The sequence below is a fragment of the Abramis brama genome, assembly GCF_963993115.1.
Source record: "Abramis brama genome assembly, chromosome: 2".
Classification (NCBI taxonomy): Eukaryota; Metazoa; Chordata; class Actinopteri; order Cypriniformes; family Leuciscidae; genus Abramis; species Abramis brama.
In genome coordinates, this window is record NC_139964.1 from 60605356 (window position 1) to 60626478 (window position 21123).

Consider the following 21123-nt stretch of genomic DNA (forward strand, 5'->3'; position numbering starts at 1 on the left):
GGAGCTTTATATAGCCGATGCCATTGAAACAAACACAGTACGTCTATCCCTCACAGCGTCGCTTTCATACCTGTCATGGCGCTGCTCTGAATAAGGTCCATTGAATCCATTGGTTTACTGAAAGGTTTCGCATCTGACTGACACGAACGCTTGAAAATAGCACATTTCATATTGAATCTTGTCATTTTGTTATAAATCTTTGTTACTATTTTTATAATATTGAAGTTGTTCTGAGAATTTTTTTTTTTTGTTCATACAATAAAATAAAATAATCCCAGTTTTTCATCTTTAAAGTTTAGAAACGACATAAGTTGTTACAATTTGAATGACCCTGTTGTTCTGACATGTTTTTTTAGGTAATATTAGATGCATTTGCAAAAACTACATACAGTATGTAACTACAAAGAGATTTGAAAAACATGGTTTAAAAAAGTTTTGCAAGGAGCATAGCACTGCTGACACCACTTGACATGCTGTCACCTGCCTAACACACACACACACACAAAGAGAGAGAAGCTGAAGCTCTAGAGAATTGTCACTATTTTGACATTTGATTCCTCCTCTCCACACAGTTCATAGCTTTATACTGTTCTCCACAACCATTTTAGCTGCCCTTAATGTTAGACATGACAATCAGTGTCAAAACCAAAACTTGTTGGATTGTAGCTAGCATTGTAGGGCTGTGGCATCTCCAAAGCACATTCGTTCAGTGTTCAAACACAGCTGAACACATGGGCACAGGCAATCATTTTGAAAGCATTGTTATTAACAGCTGTTGTTCACAGATTGTCAAAGGAACAGTAACAGATTGTACTTTTGATTGGACACAACAGAATGTGCATTTCATACATTGACATTAATCCAATTTAAGGATTAAAATATTATGTGCTCGCAAAAGTGAATATGCAATGACTCAGATGACAAAGGCAGCAGAAAAAGAGATAGTTAAAAGCTTGATTTCTTTAATGCAAGAATCATTATTGTACATTAACAATTCAATGGTCTCTGCACAGCTTTTTTTTTTTTTTTTTTTTTTTACAATATGTACCACAAGTCTATGTCAGCACCTACAGGTATTTACATTACATAATGTTACACTGGAGACAAAGGTGCTGGGGAAGAGTGACGAAAGAGGATGAATGAAAAAAAAAGATGGAAATTATTGAAGAAAAATAAGTGATTGAGAGATGTGCATGACAGCGGAAGTATGGCTATCACAGCACTTGTGCCTGCTGCTAGAGCAGAATTAAGAGAAGGCAAAAAAATCATGAATAACATTGTCAATAACATTAAAATAAAACATTTGTTGCTTTTCAAAGCCGCAGCGTGGTAACTGAAAGCTGGGGCAGTGACAGGTGCTGGAGGAAGAGGCAGGTACCACACACACACACAAACACTCTAACACAAAACCCATCAGTCGTTCACTCGCACACATCAAGTACTTGTATACAGTCATACAGACATTGCTCATTATGTTGCGAACATGCACACAAAAATGTTGTTCTTGCGTTCGATAACCTCTCAGTTCAGCCGTAACACAGCCATACACGCACACAATCAACTCACACAGCAATATAGTGAATGAGAGTTGTGTGTTTGTCAACAGGATCCTATGGAAGGGCACTTAGGCCTCTGCACTGAACACCGTTCCCCGTCCCCCACCGATGACCTCAACTGGGCTCTGTAGACCAATCAGAGAATGTGCTGGGCTGTGGTGAGCACTGTTATTGGCTGCTTTTATTTCCTGGTCTGAATAAAGATGGGAGGATGACTGAGGAGTGGCATTTTTTTCGCTGTTGTTGTCGTTTTCTTTTTCTTAAGAGCTCAGATCATCCTATTGCGTTTGTGAGTGGGCGAGTCTGTTATGACATCATTGCACTGGGCGGAGCTTCGTTTCCGAGTTCCGTTGTCGAGGTGGAGCGCCATCTCTTCAGCAATGAAAGTGTTGAGGTCCACGTCGTGGAGGCCGTTTCTGCGGCGGCTGGGGGCGGAGCTAGCGCTCAGGTGTGTGGGTGAACCCGGGGCTCCAGAGCGCATACTGATACTCGCCATGGCTCCGCTCAGACCTGTAACACACACAGAGGTAGGAAAACATATGAAATATACTTTTTCCATCAAGACGGAAAAAAAAGGCAAAACCTTCAGGGACATTTTGCAGTACTATTTCTGTGAGAGAGAAAAAAATTCCATTTTAACGATACCAGTGGCCATAGAGCAAGCTGGAGTGGAAGTGTACAACTCAAACTGCCCAAAGCAAGGGAGCACTTTATATTATACGCTTCAAAGAATGTCATAAGACACATTTCTCTACTGTACAATGCAAACGTTTTTTTTTTTGCCTGAAAAATGTGTGTTTAGATGGACAGACGCATTATAAATCTAAGCACTGTCGTCAGGCAACACTCACCATGCAGAGCAATGGCCTCCCTGAAAGGCTGCAGGTCTGTTTCTACAGATGAACTCGTCTCTGAGGACGTGGGTCGGCTTGGTGACACCATTGCAAGTCTTGGTGGAGCCCTGGAGCTACGTGGCGGTGGGGCTTTACCACAGAGAAAGCTGATAAGATCCTCACGCCGAATAGTCCGCCTCCTTTTCTTCACCCACGCCAGGACATCTTTGTTTCGTCTCTGATGACCGATCTGAATACCCAGCTCATAACTCCGCTGATGGGCATCAACACTCTCTGGAAGATGGCAAAAAAAGCATGAGCATTTCTTATGTATGTGAGGAATCAGCCCAGCTGCATCAATGTCTCGTGGTGATTTATGCCCAATGATGTCTCATTTAACAATCTGATATCAAAAGCTCTTCTTAGAATTTTTAATTTGGCATCATATTTGATGTGAAGGAGAAACTGAACAGCAGGTGAATTATTGGTAATGATTACAATAAGAAGCTTTTAATAATGTAATTATGTAAATGTTACATTAACTTCCAAAGCAATTGCATAACACCATACATTTTCGTTCTGCCAGAACAGCAACATCATCTCTCCTCAGGAACGGCAGCCACTGTTCTTCAATCTATTATTTTCAATCCATTATAGGCAACAAATAAACTGCCTCAACCAAAACTGGCAGGCATGAAGATTTGTTTCAATAGAGAGGTTTTCCATTGCCAGGCAGGAATCAGACTGAAATGCATTTTACGCTTACAAAACCTTGAGATGAGGTGCATGAAATGATTCAAGAGATGATTAAATCTCACCGAGGAGTTTATAAAGAAAAATGGGAGGTTTTAGAAAATACACTTGGACTTAACCATTTCTGGTTCAGTCAAAGTTCACAATGTGAAATTGCACACTGAACTTTTGATAGATAAGAAAAGAACATGTAAAGGCGGTGATCAAACTTGAACTGATCACATCCTATATGCTTTGAAAACTTCTAACAATAGCCATCTTGCTAATTAGTTGATATATGTGATCTGATCTCCAGTAAACTGAACACACAAACACCTCCCTATTCCTGACAGCTCCTAATGACGTGACTCAAATCATCCACATGACACATCTGACATCCTCCCCACCTCATCATCTTTCATTACCCCAACTAAAGTAACTTCTGAATGATGACTCAAGTTTCACTAGCAGACTCATGGCCCATGGTGGGTCTCATAACTGCAGTCTAATACACAACTACTTTAGGGCTGTGAATCACATTTCCACTATTACAATCAGACAGATTCTAGGAAGAGGAGTAAACCAATATGATTTTAATAACTGCTGTCAGCCATATTGTTTCTAGTCTCAAAACATATGAACAACCAATTATTTTTATGTCAAGTCAAGTAACCATTTATATAGCGCTTTTAACAATACAGATTGTTTCAAAGCAGCTTTATACAGTGATAATAGGAAATTAAAGCAACAGATTGTTTTGGCTTTACAGCAGCTCTAGAATAAAGTTATCTAGAAATGACTGATTCACTTCCGTTATTAACTTAACACGACACCGTTCTAACAGAAAACCCTTAATGCACAATTTGCACAAAACAGTGCCGGGTGGCTCGAGATCGCAAACCTTAAAATAGGTTTCAAGGTGCAAGCCATGAAACATTTTGAAAAAAAGGTTATCTATGCACAAACTTCAAAAACGCTGAGAGCATGCCCATGTGTATTACGTGTTCAGTCTGCGCGTTTGAATATGTGTGCGCAGGCGCGTAGTCTTTATTTACAAACTGACCTCAACAAATTACTTGTCTGGCCTTAATTTATAATACGGGATTATTTATCGCTTCCGCGTAAATAATGGGCAAGCAGGAGTTATCCAGTAAAAATCTAGATTCTTCTAGCCCTATTCAGATGGTAATTGTTTCTCATGTGGATGTCTGTAAAAATAAATTTGCATGTCACGTGCATTCGGATGGCATTTATTAATGGTGGAGGAGCGAGTTTTGTGATCCTACGAACCCGGGAATGCGCTAATATCCTATTTATTATTTGATTATTTAACCTAAAGATAGATGCGCTGTAGTTAAAATGGTTTTCTGTATTGTATTTTATCTCAAAATGATGGGTCATTTTAAAAATGTGGAAATTATCAGAAATAAGTTAATACAGCCTATTATTTACATGAGGTAAACATAAAGCTGCTAGGTTTATATTTTTAATATATAATTGCTGCCATAACGGCCCATTTCAACTGTTTACTTGCTTTTCTCTTTCTCCTTTAAGCGGTGATATGAAATATTGTTTTTCCAGCATTTCAGTAATAAAAGTGTAGACTACATCTTTAAAATGCATCCAAAGCGCAACAGTTATCGTACGGTATTTCTTCTTATAAACTCAGACGGCAATTAAATTACCACATGATCTTGGTGTTTGTCCTTGTTTTTTTTTTTACACGGGTGGTGGGAGGAAAAACTCTGACTTTCTGCATTGGATGGCAATAAAATCAGACTAGCCCCTGTAAATGCTGAAAATACCTTGCGTCCCCATGACAAATAATTACAGTTTGAATAGGGCTAATGACTGTAAAAACAGCAGATTGCAAAAAGCATCTTATTTGTGCTGTGAATGAGGCATTGAATTTCTAACTTGACCAATTTATTAGAAAAGTGATTCACAGCCAAACCCTTTCATCCTCTTTCTATCTTTGTTGTAAACGAGACTGACTTACATAAACTGAGCAAACAACATCTTTTTCACTCAGTCAGCAGCTCTGCTCAATCATGAAATAAGTGCTTCGTCTGTTCAGTGTCATTCCAGATCTTTTATAACACAAACAAGATGCTTTTTGCCACCTACTGAAACAAGTGTAACTTAAGTGATTTTTTCTTTTTTCAATTTACTCAACACACTGACTCTGTGAAGGGGACATTTTGTTCAGAATGCCAACCAATGACATTCCTCCTTACACCCTGGAGTTAAATGCTATTGGTTTGTGCTATAGTTTTTCTCTGGAATTAATTATTTTCTTAAGTGAAAGACTAACACGTGTAGATTATTTGTAGATAATCTACAAGGTTTCACAGACAGGACTTAAGCCTAAAGTCCCAGAATAAAATGCACGTTTGAGCTGTCTTAACTGAAAGCAACTTGCACTGACATATCTTAAAATATGTCAGTGCCATTTTTTTTTTTTTTTTGTCAAGATGCACACCAATGTTTTTTTTCTTAAGAACATTTATGTAGTCATTCAACAGATTCATTTAAAAACAGGAATTTGTTGAAACAAAACAATACTAATGCAGTAAATTCCAATCAACTGTAGTTCACATACGAAAGCCCATAGTATACCTCATTTTGGATGTGAACACGTAGTGCACTTCATCCTTGTCCAGTGTCTGTGCCATTTCTCTCTAGAAGGTAGGACCAAAAAATGTCTTTGTACTCTTTTAAACTACAGTTGCAGGTATCCTTTAAAGTCACCAAAAAAATCTAAATAGACAATTCTTGTTTTTTTATGGAATATTGCAGTATTTATAATAAATTATTTTTCTATGCACACATTATTCATGTGCCATTGAAATCTTTAATGAAAATAACTTCCCCTCCCACTTGCAGCGACATCTCTTCTCTGATGACGGGACAACCTGTCACTCACATGGCATCACAGCAATAGCAAACATTCATGTTCGAGAAGCCATTTTACTCGCATATACATCACAATAGGGAAGAAAAGACTGCTTTAATGCTTTAATCCCCACAAACAAGCACTTGTCAACTTTGTTGATGCCGTCTCCAGTAGTTTGTTGTTCCATCTCCTCTGTTTCTTTTTGACTAAAAAATGAAATGTCCACAAGGTGGCAACACTACACTGGACCAATTTAATTAGTGCAAAAAATTCAAGGTGCATTGCGAGCTGAGTCTACAGAGTACGCATGTTAAGGAAAATCTGGCTGTACATGCGTTCAGTATGCCTACCTACATGTGTACAGCAAGTACACACTATGCTAATGAGACTATATGACACACACTGTACGCACACTCTGGCATATGCATAAAAACCGAAGTATGCATTAGGCTGTAGTCGTGTAAAATGCAAAACTGTTCATGAAAGGTTTCTCAACTTACCTTTGTATAGGTTAGTGACGGCAGTTGCAGCATTTTGAAAGGGAACCCACAAAGAACGCCCCTGTTGTTGACATACTCTATCTGAGGGAGTGATCAGACAGGACAGGAAATGTTTACGTTGCAAGTGGAGATTCATCATTTCCCATTCATATAATACACATTTACCCACTGTTTAAAAAAAAAAACAAGAAAATACCAAGACAACTACACCACCATCAGGTTCACATTTAGCACCTTTACAGACTCTCGCACTGTGGCTGTGTGTCATAAGATAGTGAGCTGCCTACTTAAACAGCACTTTTGGACACCATAAGCACGCTTGGAATGTTCTAAAAGCGTGTATGATGACCATAAGTGGGGTCTACATAAGCAGCTCTCTATGTTTTTAGACACAGCCATTAATTAGACGACGTCTAAATTTGATATGTAGCAAGTGGACTCTACGCCATTTTGTTGTGTAGCTTTAGTTTATCTTATTGTACAGTGTTGTCCAAATCAGAACTTTGTGTATGAAAGCATGGCGTGCTGTATATTTAAACTAGCTTTATAGTGTTTCATTGATTTAATAACCGATATCAACAAAAACAACACAGCCCTGAAACAATAACGCACAATCGTTGAACTTAGCCTGCTAATCCTGCCTTCGCCATTTTGTTTCGCATACTATTATTGTTGTTCAATTTTTTTTACACGTTTTCATCCGTTCATCACAGTTTGTATTCCTATATCTTTTCGTCTACATATATGGCGTTTGAGTTCATAACAGATGAGATTTCGATCACAAATCGTTATTTTCATCAGATGAACTCCTCCCTGCACTTCGCCATTTTGTTTCGCTGATAGACAACCAGCTGGGTGAAGCTTTAAATATAAAAAAAATTCACAAAACACGTTTAAATGTACTGTGCCTAGTTTTAATAATAAATAAAGACGGACAATAGATGACATTTCCTTACAGAAACTGATTTGTGTGTCAGTTTACGTTGCTAGTCTGCCACTTAGCATCAATGCTAATCTGTAAACGCCACCGGCCTTCAAACCAGCCAAACAAAAGGCGAAATTATACTAATTAAGCACTAAATGTGTGTATTTCATTATAAAATAACCCCTCGACGTCTTAATTAGATCTTGTTAGATTTAATTTGGTGGCTATCCGTTGAGTTTATGAGTTAGTCTCCTTTGTTTGCCAGTGTCAGAGTTAGCTTGGCTAGCTCTCGGTGAGTTTTTATTATACATATCGCACCTTTATACAGTTGAGCGACGGCAGTGGCTGAGTTCTGGAAGAGATGCCAAAGTTTTTGTTGGCTCTGCTCGGTCTCCTCCTCGCTCGGTTCCTCCTGCTCGGCCTCGGCTAGGCACTGCCGCTCCCATTTGGAGAACCAGTGCTCGGGTCCGTGTTCCTGGATCTCCGCTTCCCCCTCCTCCTTCTTCTCCTCCATGGCCACGAAAAAAACACTAAAACCGCTGCTGTAATGCTCTAACGTTCGCTTAAACAACTCTCCGCGGCGATTAAACCCGGACGTAGTCGTTTGTCGTCGGCGGCGGCCTCATCGACAGCTGTTAGTTTACGTCTGCATAGCGAACGGTGCTTGCACTTCTCCGCCACACAGTCGATGAAAACAACTTAACGTTGCCGACACACAAACCCCGCCCTCATGAGTCGGGCTCGACGCTCATTGGCTACAGGCACACAGGGCGTGGCTTGGCGTCAACGGCTCAACTGTTTATTAGATACACCAACTGTCTGTCATATGTCACGGAGTGACAATAAATGATGACACCGCCCATGTTTATGTGTCACACCGAACACTTGAGCCTCAACTCAAGTACACTGAGTAGGAACGCGAGATTGCGCAAGCCCATAATGAGTCGCTATTCATGCTTTCCAAGGCCTTTTCCTGTTTCTCTTCTGTTCATTACAGTAGGAGACTGTTAAACAAAGAGAGGGATTTTTGAATAAATATAGCCTGTTGTGATTACCTTCTTTGGCCTACAGAGGGTGTCATTATACAAGTACACGAATGCATCTTTCGTGCTCAAACCCATTTGAAACCATCATTGACTGTTGTCACAAGACATCACAGGTAAGAAACTAATTGGAAGAAAATACATTTTCACGGTGGCATATTTAAAAACACCTCTCTTTTTATATGCATATAATATATATGTATATATTGTACATTTAGACAAAATATAAAAATAAATCTGTTGTGTACAACAGGTATTTCAGCAAAGTTTTGATCATGTTTATAATTTAGAGGCCTTAGAAACTTGCGTGTCACACACAATATAGTAGGCTTTAGAAGGTTAAATGAAACTCATCAGTAAGCTATATTGAATTGATCTTATTTCTTATAGACCCAATGATGTTTTAAAAAGGACATTAAAGGAGGTTTCGATTAAACTTCACAAAAAGTATAAGCAGACAGTCAAATTTTTATGTTGCCACAAAACCAATAACATTAAAATTAGTGACATTTTACCTCTTATTGGTAATATTTAATGTTTATACATTTAACACATTCTGATGTTAGAGATTGTTTGGTAACATCCTTAAGGAGTGATGTTCATATTTTACTAGCAGAAAATCACCTTGACCCCAAAATAAAGATAAGAAAAAACAAGATAACATAAAGGGGAAGGGCAGAGTGATTTAACATGCTTGCACATGCAAGATAAGTTGTATAATATATGGTATGTTACATCATAATTCATCTTCATATGTGCAGAGTCTTATCAACTTGTATGTTGTTTCCTAAGTGCTGGTGTTACATAGCAGGAGGTGTAACATAGAAACTGGGCATGTGAGGACTTTGACAGGAGACGCGCAGTGACCCCAGGTTAATGTCTGGAGGAAAGTCCTGAAAAGGTGGGCTGGCTGTAGACTCTTGAATACTCATTCCACCTGGAAGCTTGTCACTTTCTCTCTCCTCTGCCTCATGCTCTCCAGCTCCATGGAAGTGTGTGAGATAAAAATGTTGCCTGCTTGGGAGAGCGATGGCTCAAAGGTGTCTGTAAAAGTGCCAGGTCCAACTCTGACATACCAGAATATTCAGTACTGCATTAGAGAAAACCGTGGACTGTGCCGCAAGAGAGGACCCGAGAGAGACATCTTAAAAAATGTCAGGTTAGTGTCTGTGTGTGTGAGTCTCTAAATGCTGTAGAAGCAGTTCAATCAGATTGTCTTATTCACTAGACGTTTACATGCTTCATAAGATTTACATCTCGCATTGACCATATTCAGCAAAACATACTGCAGTGCCGTCAAACATTATTGCAGATCATTTTGATACAGATAACAGTTATCTTTAATCTGTGCGCTCCAGAGCGATTTGATATGCATGTGCATATCAGTGTCTTTCTGTGTTTAAATGTTTTTATATCTGCAAAAGAAATTGTTCTTGATCTAATGCTATTGAAAATATCATCTAAAGTTTGTCCAGAGTTCAGATGTTTAGAGATTAGAATGAAAAAGAAGTCCTGAATTTGTAATTCTTCATAGTTTTTGTGTGTTAGTGTGTTCATGTTTCATTTTTTGCAGCAATCAGTTGCTTGCTTTGGTTGAGGAACTGTGATGGTTGTTTTCTATGTCACAACACAAGAAATATGACCAATTATTTAATCGTTTTTGTATTATTTATTTTTATAATGAATACTTTGTATTAATTGCAACAAAAATGCCACATATTTTTAATGATAATATATCGTCAATACTATATAGATTGCTATTTTGTTATATAATGAAATCAGATAACCAAAAATGTGCCTTGCGCATTAACATTTAAATTAAGTGTTAAATTAAAAAGTGACTTTGTAAAGTCAAAAACATTATTTAATATGATAAATTATACACTATTGTTCAAAAGTTGGAAATTGGAAGTTTTTTTATGTTTTTGAAAGTCTCTTAATGCTCACTAAGGCAGCATTTATTTAATCAAAAATACAGTAAAAAATAAATAAATAAACCCCCAAAATTACTTTTTTCTAATTTAATATATTTTATAATGTAATTTATTCCTGTGACGGAAAAGCTGAATTTTCAGCATCATTACTCCAGTCTTCAGTGTCACATGATCCTTCAGAAATCATTCTAATATGATGATTTGCTGCTCAAGAAACATTCCTTATTATTATCAATGTTGAAAACAGTTGTGCTGCTTGATATTGATATTATTGTTTTACATTTTTTATTGATGAATAGAAAGTTATTTGAAATAGAAATCTTTTGTAAAAAAAAAAAAAACTGTTTTGCTGCCTATTTTGATCTAATGCATCCTTGCTGAATAAAAGTATTAATTTCTTCCAACTTAGAACGCTAGTGTATATGAAAAATATAAAGCCAATTTTACTCTTACAAATTACTTTCATTTTTCATGATTCAAGCATATTAAAAATATTTTTGACTTAATTTAGATGTTGCCACATGAATCATATTTTTAGGTTATTTGATAAACATATTTCCAGTGCACATATAAGACTGTTTTGCTATTTCCTGTTTTAGTGGAATCATGAAAACGGGACTGAATGCAATCATGGGAGCAACAGGAAGCGGCAAAACATCGTAAGATGCTCAGAATCATCAGACTATAGTTACAACTGACAACAAGCTGGCAACTACGCACAATTTCTAACCTTTATTTTTTGTGTGAAGGTTGTTAGATGTGATCGCTGGCAGGAAGGATCCTCGTGGTTTGCGTACAGGTCAAGTTCTTGTTGACAACAAGGTCGTGACCACTGACCTCCGTCTCATGTCTGCCTATGTCGTACAGGTGAGAATGCACAACTTTACAGTATGTCCTCTCATGAGGATAAAGGAGTATCTGCTCTGTTGTGTGACACATGTAAATGTTAATGCCGGCAAGATTATTATGTGATAGAATTATTTTTGTCTCCTGTTCTGGAATCTTTTGCATGTACTTAATCGGTTTAATTTCCTGCATTTTCTTTGCTTGTCTGTCTGTTTGTCTCTCCCCTTCTGTAGGATGATGTCCTGATGGGAACTCTGACTGTGCGGGAGAATCTTTTATTCTCTGGAAATCTGCGGTTGCCAAGGAAACAGTATTCCACTGCTGATAAGGAAAAAAAAGTGGAGAGCATCATTCAGGAGCTTGGATTAGAGGACTGTGCAAACACCAAGGTTGGTCACAAATGCGACTGCCGCTTTTTATGTCCAGATCTATTCATTTAGATGTGTGGTGCATGCATACACTCAAAAATGTAACTGTCCTGAGATTGCAAAGGGGAAAAAAACACCTTGCTAAAAAGATTTTTAAAAAAAATTAATTATTTGGGAATAATCTTTTATTTGTTTTTAATAATAATAATAATATTTGGAAACTGCCTGTTGAGAAAATCTAGTCAAGGTCACAAAAATCTTTTAGGGAGGTTTACACGACACTATTTTCAGCTTAAAACAGAAACGTTTTATAAGTTTTGGCTGTTTATTTACAAGACAACAGTGATTTGGGGCCTGAAAACACAAACTTTTTACACTAGAACTACCGGAATCCTATAACTACTATAATAGCCATAGCAGTCATTCTGACCGCTCATACATTATTTGCATATAATTTCAATAAGCTATATCAAATCTAAGAATAAATGGATCTGTAATGTTAGGATAGGTAGGTAATAATAAACATCAGAACATTACATTTTAATTCTAATGTAGGCCTATGTGAAAATGTATTAGTTAATCGACAACCACAGAAAAGCTATTGTAATTACAGATACAAAGTCGACAGTGATCAATTTTCTATTATCTTCTTTGTAAAATGTAAACAAATGTATTCATCCTTGGATATTAGAATACAATAACTTACAAAAACATCGCCAATATGCATTTCAATGCATAGGTAAAACCTTTATGGGCACATATGAAATGCAAATGCCCCAAACTGGCCAAAACAGTCATTCTGAATCAGAGAATATGACGGGAAAAGAATATGAAAATATAATAAACTGCGAGAAAACAAACTGATTTAGTAACCAATATTTGTTTTAGTGAGCAAAAATATCATGCTGTAAAATTACAATGGAAATTGTATGCATACGGTCAGTATGACTGTTATGGCAATTCAAGGTAGAAATACTCAAAACTCTTTTGTGTCTTGTAATTTTAATAAAATAACAATGATAGAATAAAATATAGACACATTTAGGAAAAGTCAGGGTCCTATAGTTACATGAGTTTTATTTCAACAAAGTTATTACATTGCAAAATTTTAAAACAGTCAAAATGACTGCCTTGGTAGTTGTAGTGTTAAAAACGGGTTACAAAGAGCACTTTTAAAAAAACTAAAAAGTTACTGTATCGTCTCTGTGTAAACTACAAAAACGCAAATTTGTGAAAACAGTGACATCATACACATGCGTATTACATGTTCAGTCTATAGGCATATAGTGTTTCTTTACAAAGTGATATCGCCAACTACTGGCCTGGCAGCAGAAAACATTGTTTAGTCGTTTTGCCGGGTCCGTGTGAACAGGGATCGTTTTGACAATGTTGTTTTCTGTACGTGAAAAAAGCCAAGGGAAATCTTTTCCATTTTTAGTACGTCGTTGTCGTGTAAACGTGTCAATAGAAAGATCTTTTTATCGCAAGGTCAGTTCAGGTTCATGCTTCAAATGGTGTTCATTTGAAAATACTTTTGCCTTAAAAAATTAAACGTGTTAAATATTATTTAAATATATTAAATAGATAATATCTTTCTCCCAGATTGGTACAGAGTTCATAAGAGGTGTATCGGGAGGAGAAAGAAAGCGCTGTAGCATTGGTATGGAGCTCATCACATCTCCTAGTCTTCTGTTCCTGGATGAGCCGACCACAGGCCTCGACTCCAATACAGCTAACAGCATCATTTCTCTCTTGCACAGGTACAGACTTGTGCCTTATTTAACAACACTTCATCGCCTGGTTTATTATGTACTTCTAACTAACCAGATGATCTCAAAATCTTTATGTTCATGTCATTTTATCTTATCTCTGCAACTCCCCTCTTTCTCTCTTCTGGTCATTCAGGTTGTCACGGGGCGGTAGAACTATAATTTTCTCCATCCACCAGCCACGTTACTCAATCTTCAAGCTCTTTGATCACCTGACACTTCTCCATAAAGGAGAAACCGTTTATGCTGGCCCTGCCGGCAAAGCCATGGACTACTTCCAGAGTCTGGGTAAAATACCCACACATTTCATATGCTGGTCACATAAATATGAATTAAAGGGATACTCCACTTTAAAATGAAAATTCTGTCATCATATACTCACCCTCATGTTGTTTCAAACCTGTATGAATTTCTTTCTTCTGCTGAACAGAAAGGAAGATATTTAGAAGAATATCAGTAACCAGACAGTTTCTGGTCTCATTGACTTCCATAGTATATTTTTTTCCTACTATGGAAGTCAATGAGACCAGAAACTGTCTGGTTACTGACATTCTTCTAAATATCTTCCTTTCTGTTCAGCAGAAGAAAGAAATGCATACAGGTTTGAAACAACATGAGGGTGAGTATATGATGACAGAATTTTCATTTTAAAGTGGAGTATCCCTTTAAACGAAAATTTTATATCAGACCCATCCAACTCAACCAACTTCACGATTTTTGAACACTAAATTAGTAATACTTTGAAGGTATTCTTTGAAGTACCTTGGAGTACCATACTCTGTGATATATAAATATAGTAATCATACTATGGTATCAAAGTACCACGATATTGAAATCTATTGTTTTCAATAGATTTATTTAAATTGTGTATGAAACAAGGAAGCATGAAATAATAAAAAGCAAAAAATGTGCCATAATTGAATAAAATCAAAACTGAAAAGGACAATTTATCTTTCTGTATAATAATACAAATAATTCATGCTCTAGTCTATTAGCCTTTTTGCTTGTGTATTAATACAAAACACTACAATATTCCGTAGAATTCATTTAGTGGTTAATATCTTCACTACAGTGCCTTTGCTATAATAGAAAAATAAGGTTACTCTTTATTTTAAGGTGTCTTTGTTACAGTGTTATTATACATGTAAGTTCTGAGTGATAATAATTAAAGCATATACTTTCTATAGGGTTAGGATTAGGGTTTGTTTTAGGGTTAGTCGCATTTAATTATGCATAATTTAAACTACATGTAACGTGTAACATGGATACTGTAAAATAAAGTGTTACCAAAAAGAATACTTGCCATTCATATTTTCAAATATGATTAAATTCATCGTAAATATTGTCTCCTCTGCTGATCAGGTTATGAGTGTGAGGCTTTCAACAACCCTGCTGATTTCTTTCTGGACATAACCAATGGGGAGACCACTCCTTCAGTGCCAACAGGTAATACACATACACAGACATGCAGATATGAGCACATATATGATTATGAAACTGAGGGATCGACAAATGCAACTTATATAAGGTAATCAATGTTTTGTGGTATTGTTCAATCACATGAGTTAAGTGGATTGAACGTTTCTCTCTCTTCCTCAGAGAAGTCATTGGCTGAGCTTTACAGTGAGTCTCAGTACTGTGCTTCTGTCAAAGAGGAGTTGAAATGTATCACTGGACCATCAGATCCCTCATTTGAAGCCAAGAGCAAGGCACCATCCTATGTCACCTCATTTTTCTACCAGGTTCGTTTCATAAGAAAAAAGTATTTAAGGCGTGTGTTTCTAAGTAAATGTTTAACCGGTACCTTACTTTGACTGACTGTTCAACTTTAGCTCATAGCTGTTATCAGGTCAGTTATGGGTGAAATAAACAGTGAGCCATAAACCTTGTCTTTCGGATGGTTGTAACATGAAGTCCACTGAAGGCAAGTTAGACTAAGGAACTAAAACTATGAGAAATTCTAAATAAAAAACATGAAAATATAAACTTGAAATAAAACTACAAAACAGATGTGACAATGGTTTTATGTTTTTTCCATGTATGTGTATGTGCATGCTTACCTGTACATGTGTATGTGGTTAAATGTGTGTGTTTGTATGTAGTTAAATGTGGTATGTTGGAGGACAATGCTGAACGTTGTCAGGAATCCTCAGACCTCATATGCTCAGATGGCACTTAACATCCTCTGTGCTCTACTGATTGGACTCATCTACTACCAGATGCCTTTAACTCTTCCTGAAGCCTTACAGAACAGGTACTGTCATATCCATCCATCCATCCATCCATCCACCCATCATCCATCCATCCATCCACCCACCCATCCATCCACCCATCATCCATCCATCCACCCACCCACCCACCCATCCATCCATCCATCCACCCATCATCCATCCATCCACCCACCCACCCATCCATCCATCCACCCACCCACCCATCATCCATCCATCCATCCACCCATCATCCATCCATCCACCCACCCACCCATCCATCCATCCACCCACCCACCCATCATCCATCCATCCAACCACCCACCCATCCATCCATCCACCCACCCACCCATCATCCATCCACCCACCCATCATCCATCCATCCAACCAAATATCCACCCATCCACCCACCCACCCATCCATCCACCCATCATCCATCCATCCACCCACCCACCCATCCATCCATCCACCCACCCACCCATCATCCATCCACCCACCCATCATCCATCCATCCAACCAAATATCCACCCATCCATCCACCCATCCATCCATCCATCCATCCACCCACCCACCCATCCATCCATCCAACCAAATATCCACCCATCCATCCACCCATCCATCCGTCCACCCACCCATCCATCCATCCATCCATCCATCCACCCACCATCTATCCATCCATCCATCCATCATCCATCCATCCACACATCATCCATCCATCCACCCACCCATCCATACATCCAACCAAATATCCATCCATCCATCCGTCCATCTATCCAACCATCCACCCATCCATATATCCAACCATCCATCCATCCATTCAACCAAAAATCCATCCACTCATCCATCCATCCATCCATCCATCCTTACATCATTACAGTTTAATTTCTCTGTGTTTGTGTGAGCAGGATTGGAGCGTTCTTCTTTCTCATCATCAACATGGTGTTTGGCAATCTATCAGCAGTTGAACTCTTCATTAATGAGCGAGCAATCTTTGTGTGAGTATGACATTATCATTTGTTCAAATCATAAATTGTGCTTATAATTGTAAATTTTCAATGTTATTTTAGTTTTATTTATATACTATTATTGTATTTTTTATATTTTGAATTAGCTTTTATTTTTATATTTTATATTTTCAGTGTTAAGTGTAAGTCATTTTGTTATGTGATTTAGTTATTTTAAATTTTAGTTTAGTTTTATTTTTTTTTTTATTTTAGTTTTAGTTTTATTTCAGTAAGACAACATTTCTAATTTTCATTTGAAGATTTTTAAGTTTGCATTTTTCATCTAATATTTATATTTTATTTTATTTCAGCTTTATTTAAATTAATGAAAATTATTTTTAATAGTTTTAGTTTTGGTTAACATAACAACACTGAAATGAATGTGTCCATATTATGTTTGTGTTTATTGAAATTTACTTTCATTAAAGTGGTCATGACATGAGAAATCAAATTTGCCTTGATATTTTGACAAAAGGACTTTGTATCAATAAAACATCCTGCAAGTTTCATAGCTTAAGACGTCTTCCTCGTTATAAACAAAGCATTTATTTAATCAAGCTCCAAAAACACATCGTTTTGATATTGTGGGATCTGTGACGTCACATGGGCAAACATATGACTGCCTCCAGAGCAAAACGACGTTCAGCGTTCAGTCGACGTTTGCCTACACACCGATTATAATCACTGACGCTGTCTACACTAGATACAGTATACAGATGCGTGTTCAGTTTCTGACATATTTATCACACTTGAGTCTGTCGACAACAGGACAAATGTAAGAGTGAAAGAACGTTTGCTTTGACACGTTCGGTTTAAACAGCTCGTTTGCATCTCTGTACAGACTTCAGAAGGATCCAGGCAGCGTCGGAAACAAGTGGATGGTTTAATTTAATGAAATCCCTGATCGCGTCAGAGGATTAAATGTTTGTTCAGAGCGTTTTGTTTTGTAAATGAGGCACAAATAAACTTCAGTTGAAATATGAAGCAGTAAACTGTAGCCTATTGGATCTGACAGCAGCACAACACAAACTTTAAGAGAATGATTTCATAATGCTTTGTCTGTAAAGGATGGCTTTATATGGGTAATGTTTTCAAAACACTTACGTGTTTTTTTTGTGTAACATTATAAGTGAACTTCAAGGAACATAATAATAAATAAAAAAAACATGTCATGACCCCTTTAATTTTTCTTTTACAAAAAAATAAGTGTGTTTTATGTGCATGGTTTAGGCATGAGAACTCTGGGGGATATTACCGTACATCTGTGTATTTCCTGTCCAAGGTCTTTGTGGATCTGCTACCAAATCGCATTGTACCGATTTTCGTCTTCTCCAGCATTTCTTACTATATGATGGGTAAGCACACGTGTCACATGACGCATTACTAGTATGCTAAACATCTGGCACATCATTAAAACTATCAGTAGCACATATTGTGTACTAAATGAAACTTGAATATGCACAGTAAGTGTACATATATATTTGTCAACAGGGTTGAATCCAGCATTCACATCCTTCTTGTGCTTTGCGTTGACCATGTCTATGGTCAGTCTGGCGGGAGTCAGCTTGGCTTTCCTGATCAGTGCCAGCGTGAGCTCATTCGCCATGGCCAACATCCTCATAGCCTTGCCCTTTGTCTTCATGATGGTCAGATTTCTAAACAAACACTTCCACAACACATATATTCTTGTTCTTTGTCATTCTTTCTCATTCCATCTGTCTTTCTCTCTCTTTGTTGCAGGTATTTGGAGGGTTCCTGGTAAATCTCAACTCAATGCTCAACTGGTTGTCCTGGCTCAAGTGGGCCAGTATCTTCAAATATGGACTAGATGTAAGGAGGAGGAGTAAAGACGTTAATTTGTAATGCAAAAAGTGTTTTTGCAAGACATAACACATATTAAAAGAGTGTAGCACATGCTTTTTAAATGCATCGCCACACATTATCAGATTGTATAAGCAGTGCTGATTATACTGTCCTCGTGTTTTGTTCTTTTGTAGGCTGTGACGATAAATGAAATGAAAGGGCAGGTTTTCTACGGTGTCAACACTACGTAAGTTATTTATATTGTATAAAGATAAAGTGTAATGACAGTTCAGTGAAAGTTCACAAAGTTGTATAACTGGGAAGTTAGACAACCTCTTGCACATCATGACTGGCTCAAAAGCTTGGGGTCAGTGAGATTTGTTTTAAAGAAATTAATATTTTTATTAACCACTATTATTCATTAAATGATGACAGTAATGACTTTTACATTGTTACAAAACAATTTTAATTAAAAATATAGCTGCAAGCAGCCATTATCGGGGCCAAGCAGAATAAGACGACAAGACATGGCTGAAAGTGTCAGACCAACTGCAACAATGAGCAATTAAAGACATTTAAAGAGGATTTTAGGTGAAATGGCTGAAAATCATTTAAAAAGTAACTTAAAATATGATTTAATGGATTATCACTTTCGACCAATATCCATCTCCAGACAGTGCCGACTAAAAGTTATGGATTTCGTGTCGATAGACGAAACCGTTTTCGTATAGCGCAGCAGCAAAGTTGAGTCATGATGCCAAAATGACTATTCAGGCTTTATCTCTGCAATGCCTTGACATATTGACACCAAACTTTGTATGTGTCATTGTCACTTCACCCTGACCACATCACATCAGTTTTGTAACTGCGCCACCTATTGGTCAAAAGTGATAATCAATTAAATCATATTTTTTATTACTGTTTATATGATTTTTCAGCCATTTCGCCTAAAATCCTCTTTAAATGTCTTTAATTGCTCATTGTTGCAGTTGGTCTGACACTTTCAGCCACGTCTTGTCGTCTTATACTGCTTGGCCCCGATAATGGCTGCTGCTTAAATATTTTTAAATTGTAATAATATTGTATTTTTGATCAAATTATGCAGTCTTGGTGAGCATAAGGAACATCAATTCTAAAACATCTTACCAAACCCAAACTTTGAAGTGTAGTGCATATCAAAACACAATACTGGCATAAAGAGTATTCTTTAAATCATTGCTTAATAAAATTTTTGATTGAGCTATTAAAATTGAAACTTTTTATAGTGACAACCAAACCTAGATATTTACATCTTCTGTTTGATCTCTTTCTCATGGTCAGACTAACTGGAGAGATGTATCTGAAATCTCAGGGGATCGACTACAGTATGTGGGGCTTCTGGCAGAACGAGGTGGCTCTTCTGGGCATTATACTGGTGTGTATGACATTTGCATACATACAGTTACGCAGGATCAACCGCTGGAAATAATGGACATTCTCTTCATAAGAGATTGACTCATACACTTCATAAAATTCATATTTTTGTACACCAACTTCATTTTTGTTGTATGTAGATTATAAACACTGTAAACACTGTTGTCTATGTAAATTATATTTTAATTTAATAATTAATTTGTCTTATCTGGGATGGACACTGATGCCTGTTTGTAAATATGAAATACTTTCTAATGTAAAAAATAAAAAAAACATGTTGTGCAACATATCTGTATTTGAAGTGTATTAGGCTATTTAAATGCTTTCCTGCCTAAATTAAATAGTAAAACAGTTTGTTAAAAGATGAGACTAAATGTTTCTCTAGCAAAATCACTGTATTTGTACAATTGGACTATTGACTCAAAACTTAGTTACTGAGATGTGACATGTAAATATAAAAAATATGAAGTTCTCAATTTTGTCTGCTCATGGAAGTCATGTGTTGCAGAGAAAATATGGTCCTAGATTTTGTTCTGTATAACCAAAAAGCGATTTATACTTTAATTTTTCAATATGTTAATCAATATGTTTTTATCCAAATAAAAATCGTCTAGCCTGTGAGTGAGTGTGCATAAGCGAATGGATGTGAAGATTGTCTTGTTTTCCTTAAATAGACAGTAGGCTAATAAGTCATTTCACCAGTAGGTGGCAGCACCGTTCTGAGTCATGACCTAATGTGACTTTCATTCTGCACGTTCCTCCCGATAGACATAATAGAATACTATTGTATTTTATATGTCTATGGTCATTCCACGTCTTCTTGCACTACCCTGATATTAATTATACACAGTAGTTAGTTTGAGTTTATCCATTAACTTAGTATTTTTAAATGTCGAATGAGTAGCTGTTAACTGAAATGCACTATTCTGTTTGAGTGTATGGCTATTTCCGCACACAAGTCATACGCTTTTGTCAATTATATATTTTCATCTTCAAATGTATACTACCAGACCTCAAATCTAAATCTTAAAATCACAAATTTAAGTAATGTAATTTGTCCTCCAGTTGTTGCTGTAGTGTCTAAAACCCACAGAAAGCAGCTGCAGATATTTCTTTGTTATTGCCACATGGAATATTAACATCTGTTAGATATTAGTATCTCGTGTGTGTGTGTGTGTGTGTGTGTGTGTGTGTGAGAGAGAGAGAGAGAGAGAGAGAGTGTGTGTGTGTGTGTGTGTGTGTGTGTGTGTGTGTCTGTGTGTCTGTGTGTGCAGTGCAGTCTTCTTGAGTTTCA

At 37.0% G+C, this 21123-nt stretch overlaps 2 protein-coding genes across 2 annotated transcripts; one reads left to right on the forward strand and one right to left on the reverse strand.

The window, feature by feature from the left end:
- Positions 1–940: 940 nt before the first annotated feature.
- hapstr1b (HUWE1 associated protein modifying stress responses b) lies at positions 941–8170 on the reverse strand. The gene is made up of 4 exons (XM_084095402.1): positions 7761–8170; positions 6518–6598; positions 2408–2683; positions 941–2066 (listed from the first exon to the last, which is right to left on the reverse strand). The coding sequence occupies exons 1-4, from the start codon at positions 7954–7956 to the stop codon at positions 1825–1827; spliced, it is 795 nt and encodes a 264-aa protein (XP_083951528.1). The 5' UTR covers positions 7957–8170; the 3' UTR covers positions 941–1824.
- A 149-nt stretch (positions 8171–8319) lies between these two features.
- On the forward strand, positions 8320–20116 carry abcg2b (ATP-binding cassette, sub-family G (WHITE), member 2b). Its single transcript, XM_084094728.1, has 15 exons — positions 8320–9644; positions 11019–11078; positions 11169–11286; positions 11499–11654; positions 13236–13393; positions 13539–13690; positions 14765–14848; positions 15002–15144; positions 15505–15656; positions 16515–16604; positions 17844–17968; positions 18105–18259; positions 18354–18443; positions 18611–18663; positions 19737–20116. Exons 1-15 carry the CDS (start codon positions 9457–9459, stop codon positions 19882–19884), a joined length of 1872 nt encoding a protein of 623 aa, XP_083950854.1. The 5' UTR covers positions 8320–9456; the 3' UTR covers positions 19885–20116.
- Positions 20117–21123: the final 1007 nt, after the last annotated feature.

What these genes read in the sequence shown, in the direction of transcription:
- hapstr1b (XM_084095402.1), bottom strand. Translation starts at nt 7,956, where the DNA reads ATGGAGGAGAAGAAGGAGGAGGGGGAAGCGGAGATCCAGGAACACGGA. An exon ending in CGTCGCTCAACTGTATAAAG is followed by an intron (nt 6,599 to 7,760) that starts GTGCGATATGTA and finishes TCACTCCCTCAG; the next exon opens with ATAGAGTATGTCAACAACAG. An exon ending in CGTCACTAACCTATACAAAG is followed by an intron (nt 2,684 to 6,517) that starts GTAAGTTGAGAA and finishes GCCATCTTCCAG; the next exon opens with AGAGTGTTGATGCCCATCAG.
- abcg2b (XM_084094728.1), top strand. Translation starts at nt 9,457, where the DNA reads ATGCTCTCCAGCTCCATGGAAGTGTGTGAGATAAAAATGTTGCCTGCT. An exon ending in GACATCTTAAAAAATGTCAG is followed by an intron (nt 9,645 to 11,018) that starts GTTAGTGTCTGT and finishes TTCCTGTTTTAG; the next exon opens with TGGAATCATGAAAACGGGAC. An exon ending in TCTTCAAATATGGACTAGAT is followed by an intron (nt 18,444 to 18,610) that starts GTAAGGAGGAGG and finishes GTTCTTTTGTAG; the next exon opens with GCTGTGACGATAAATGAAAT.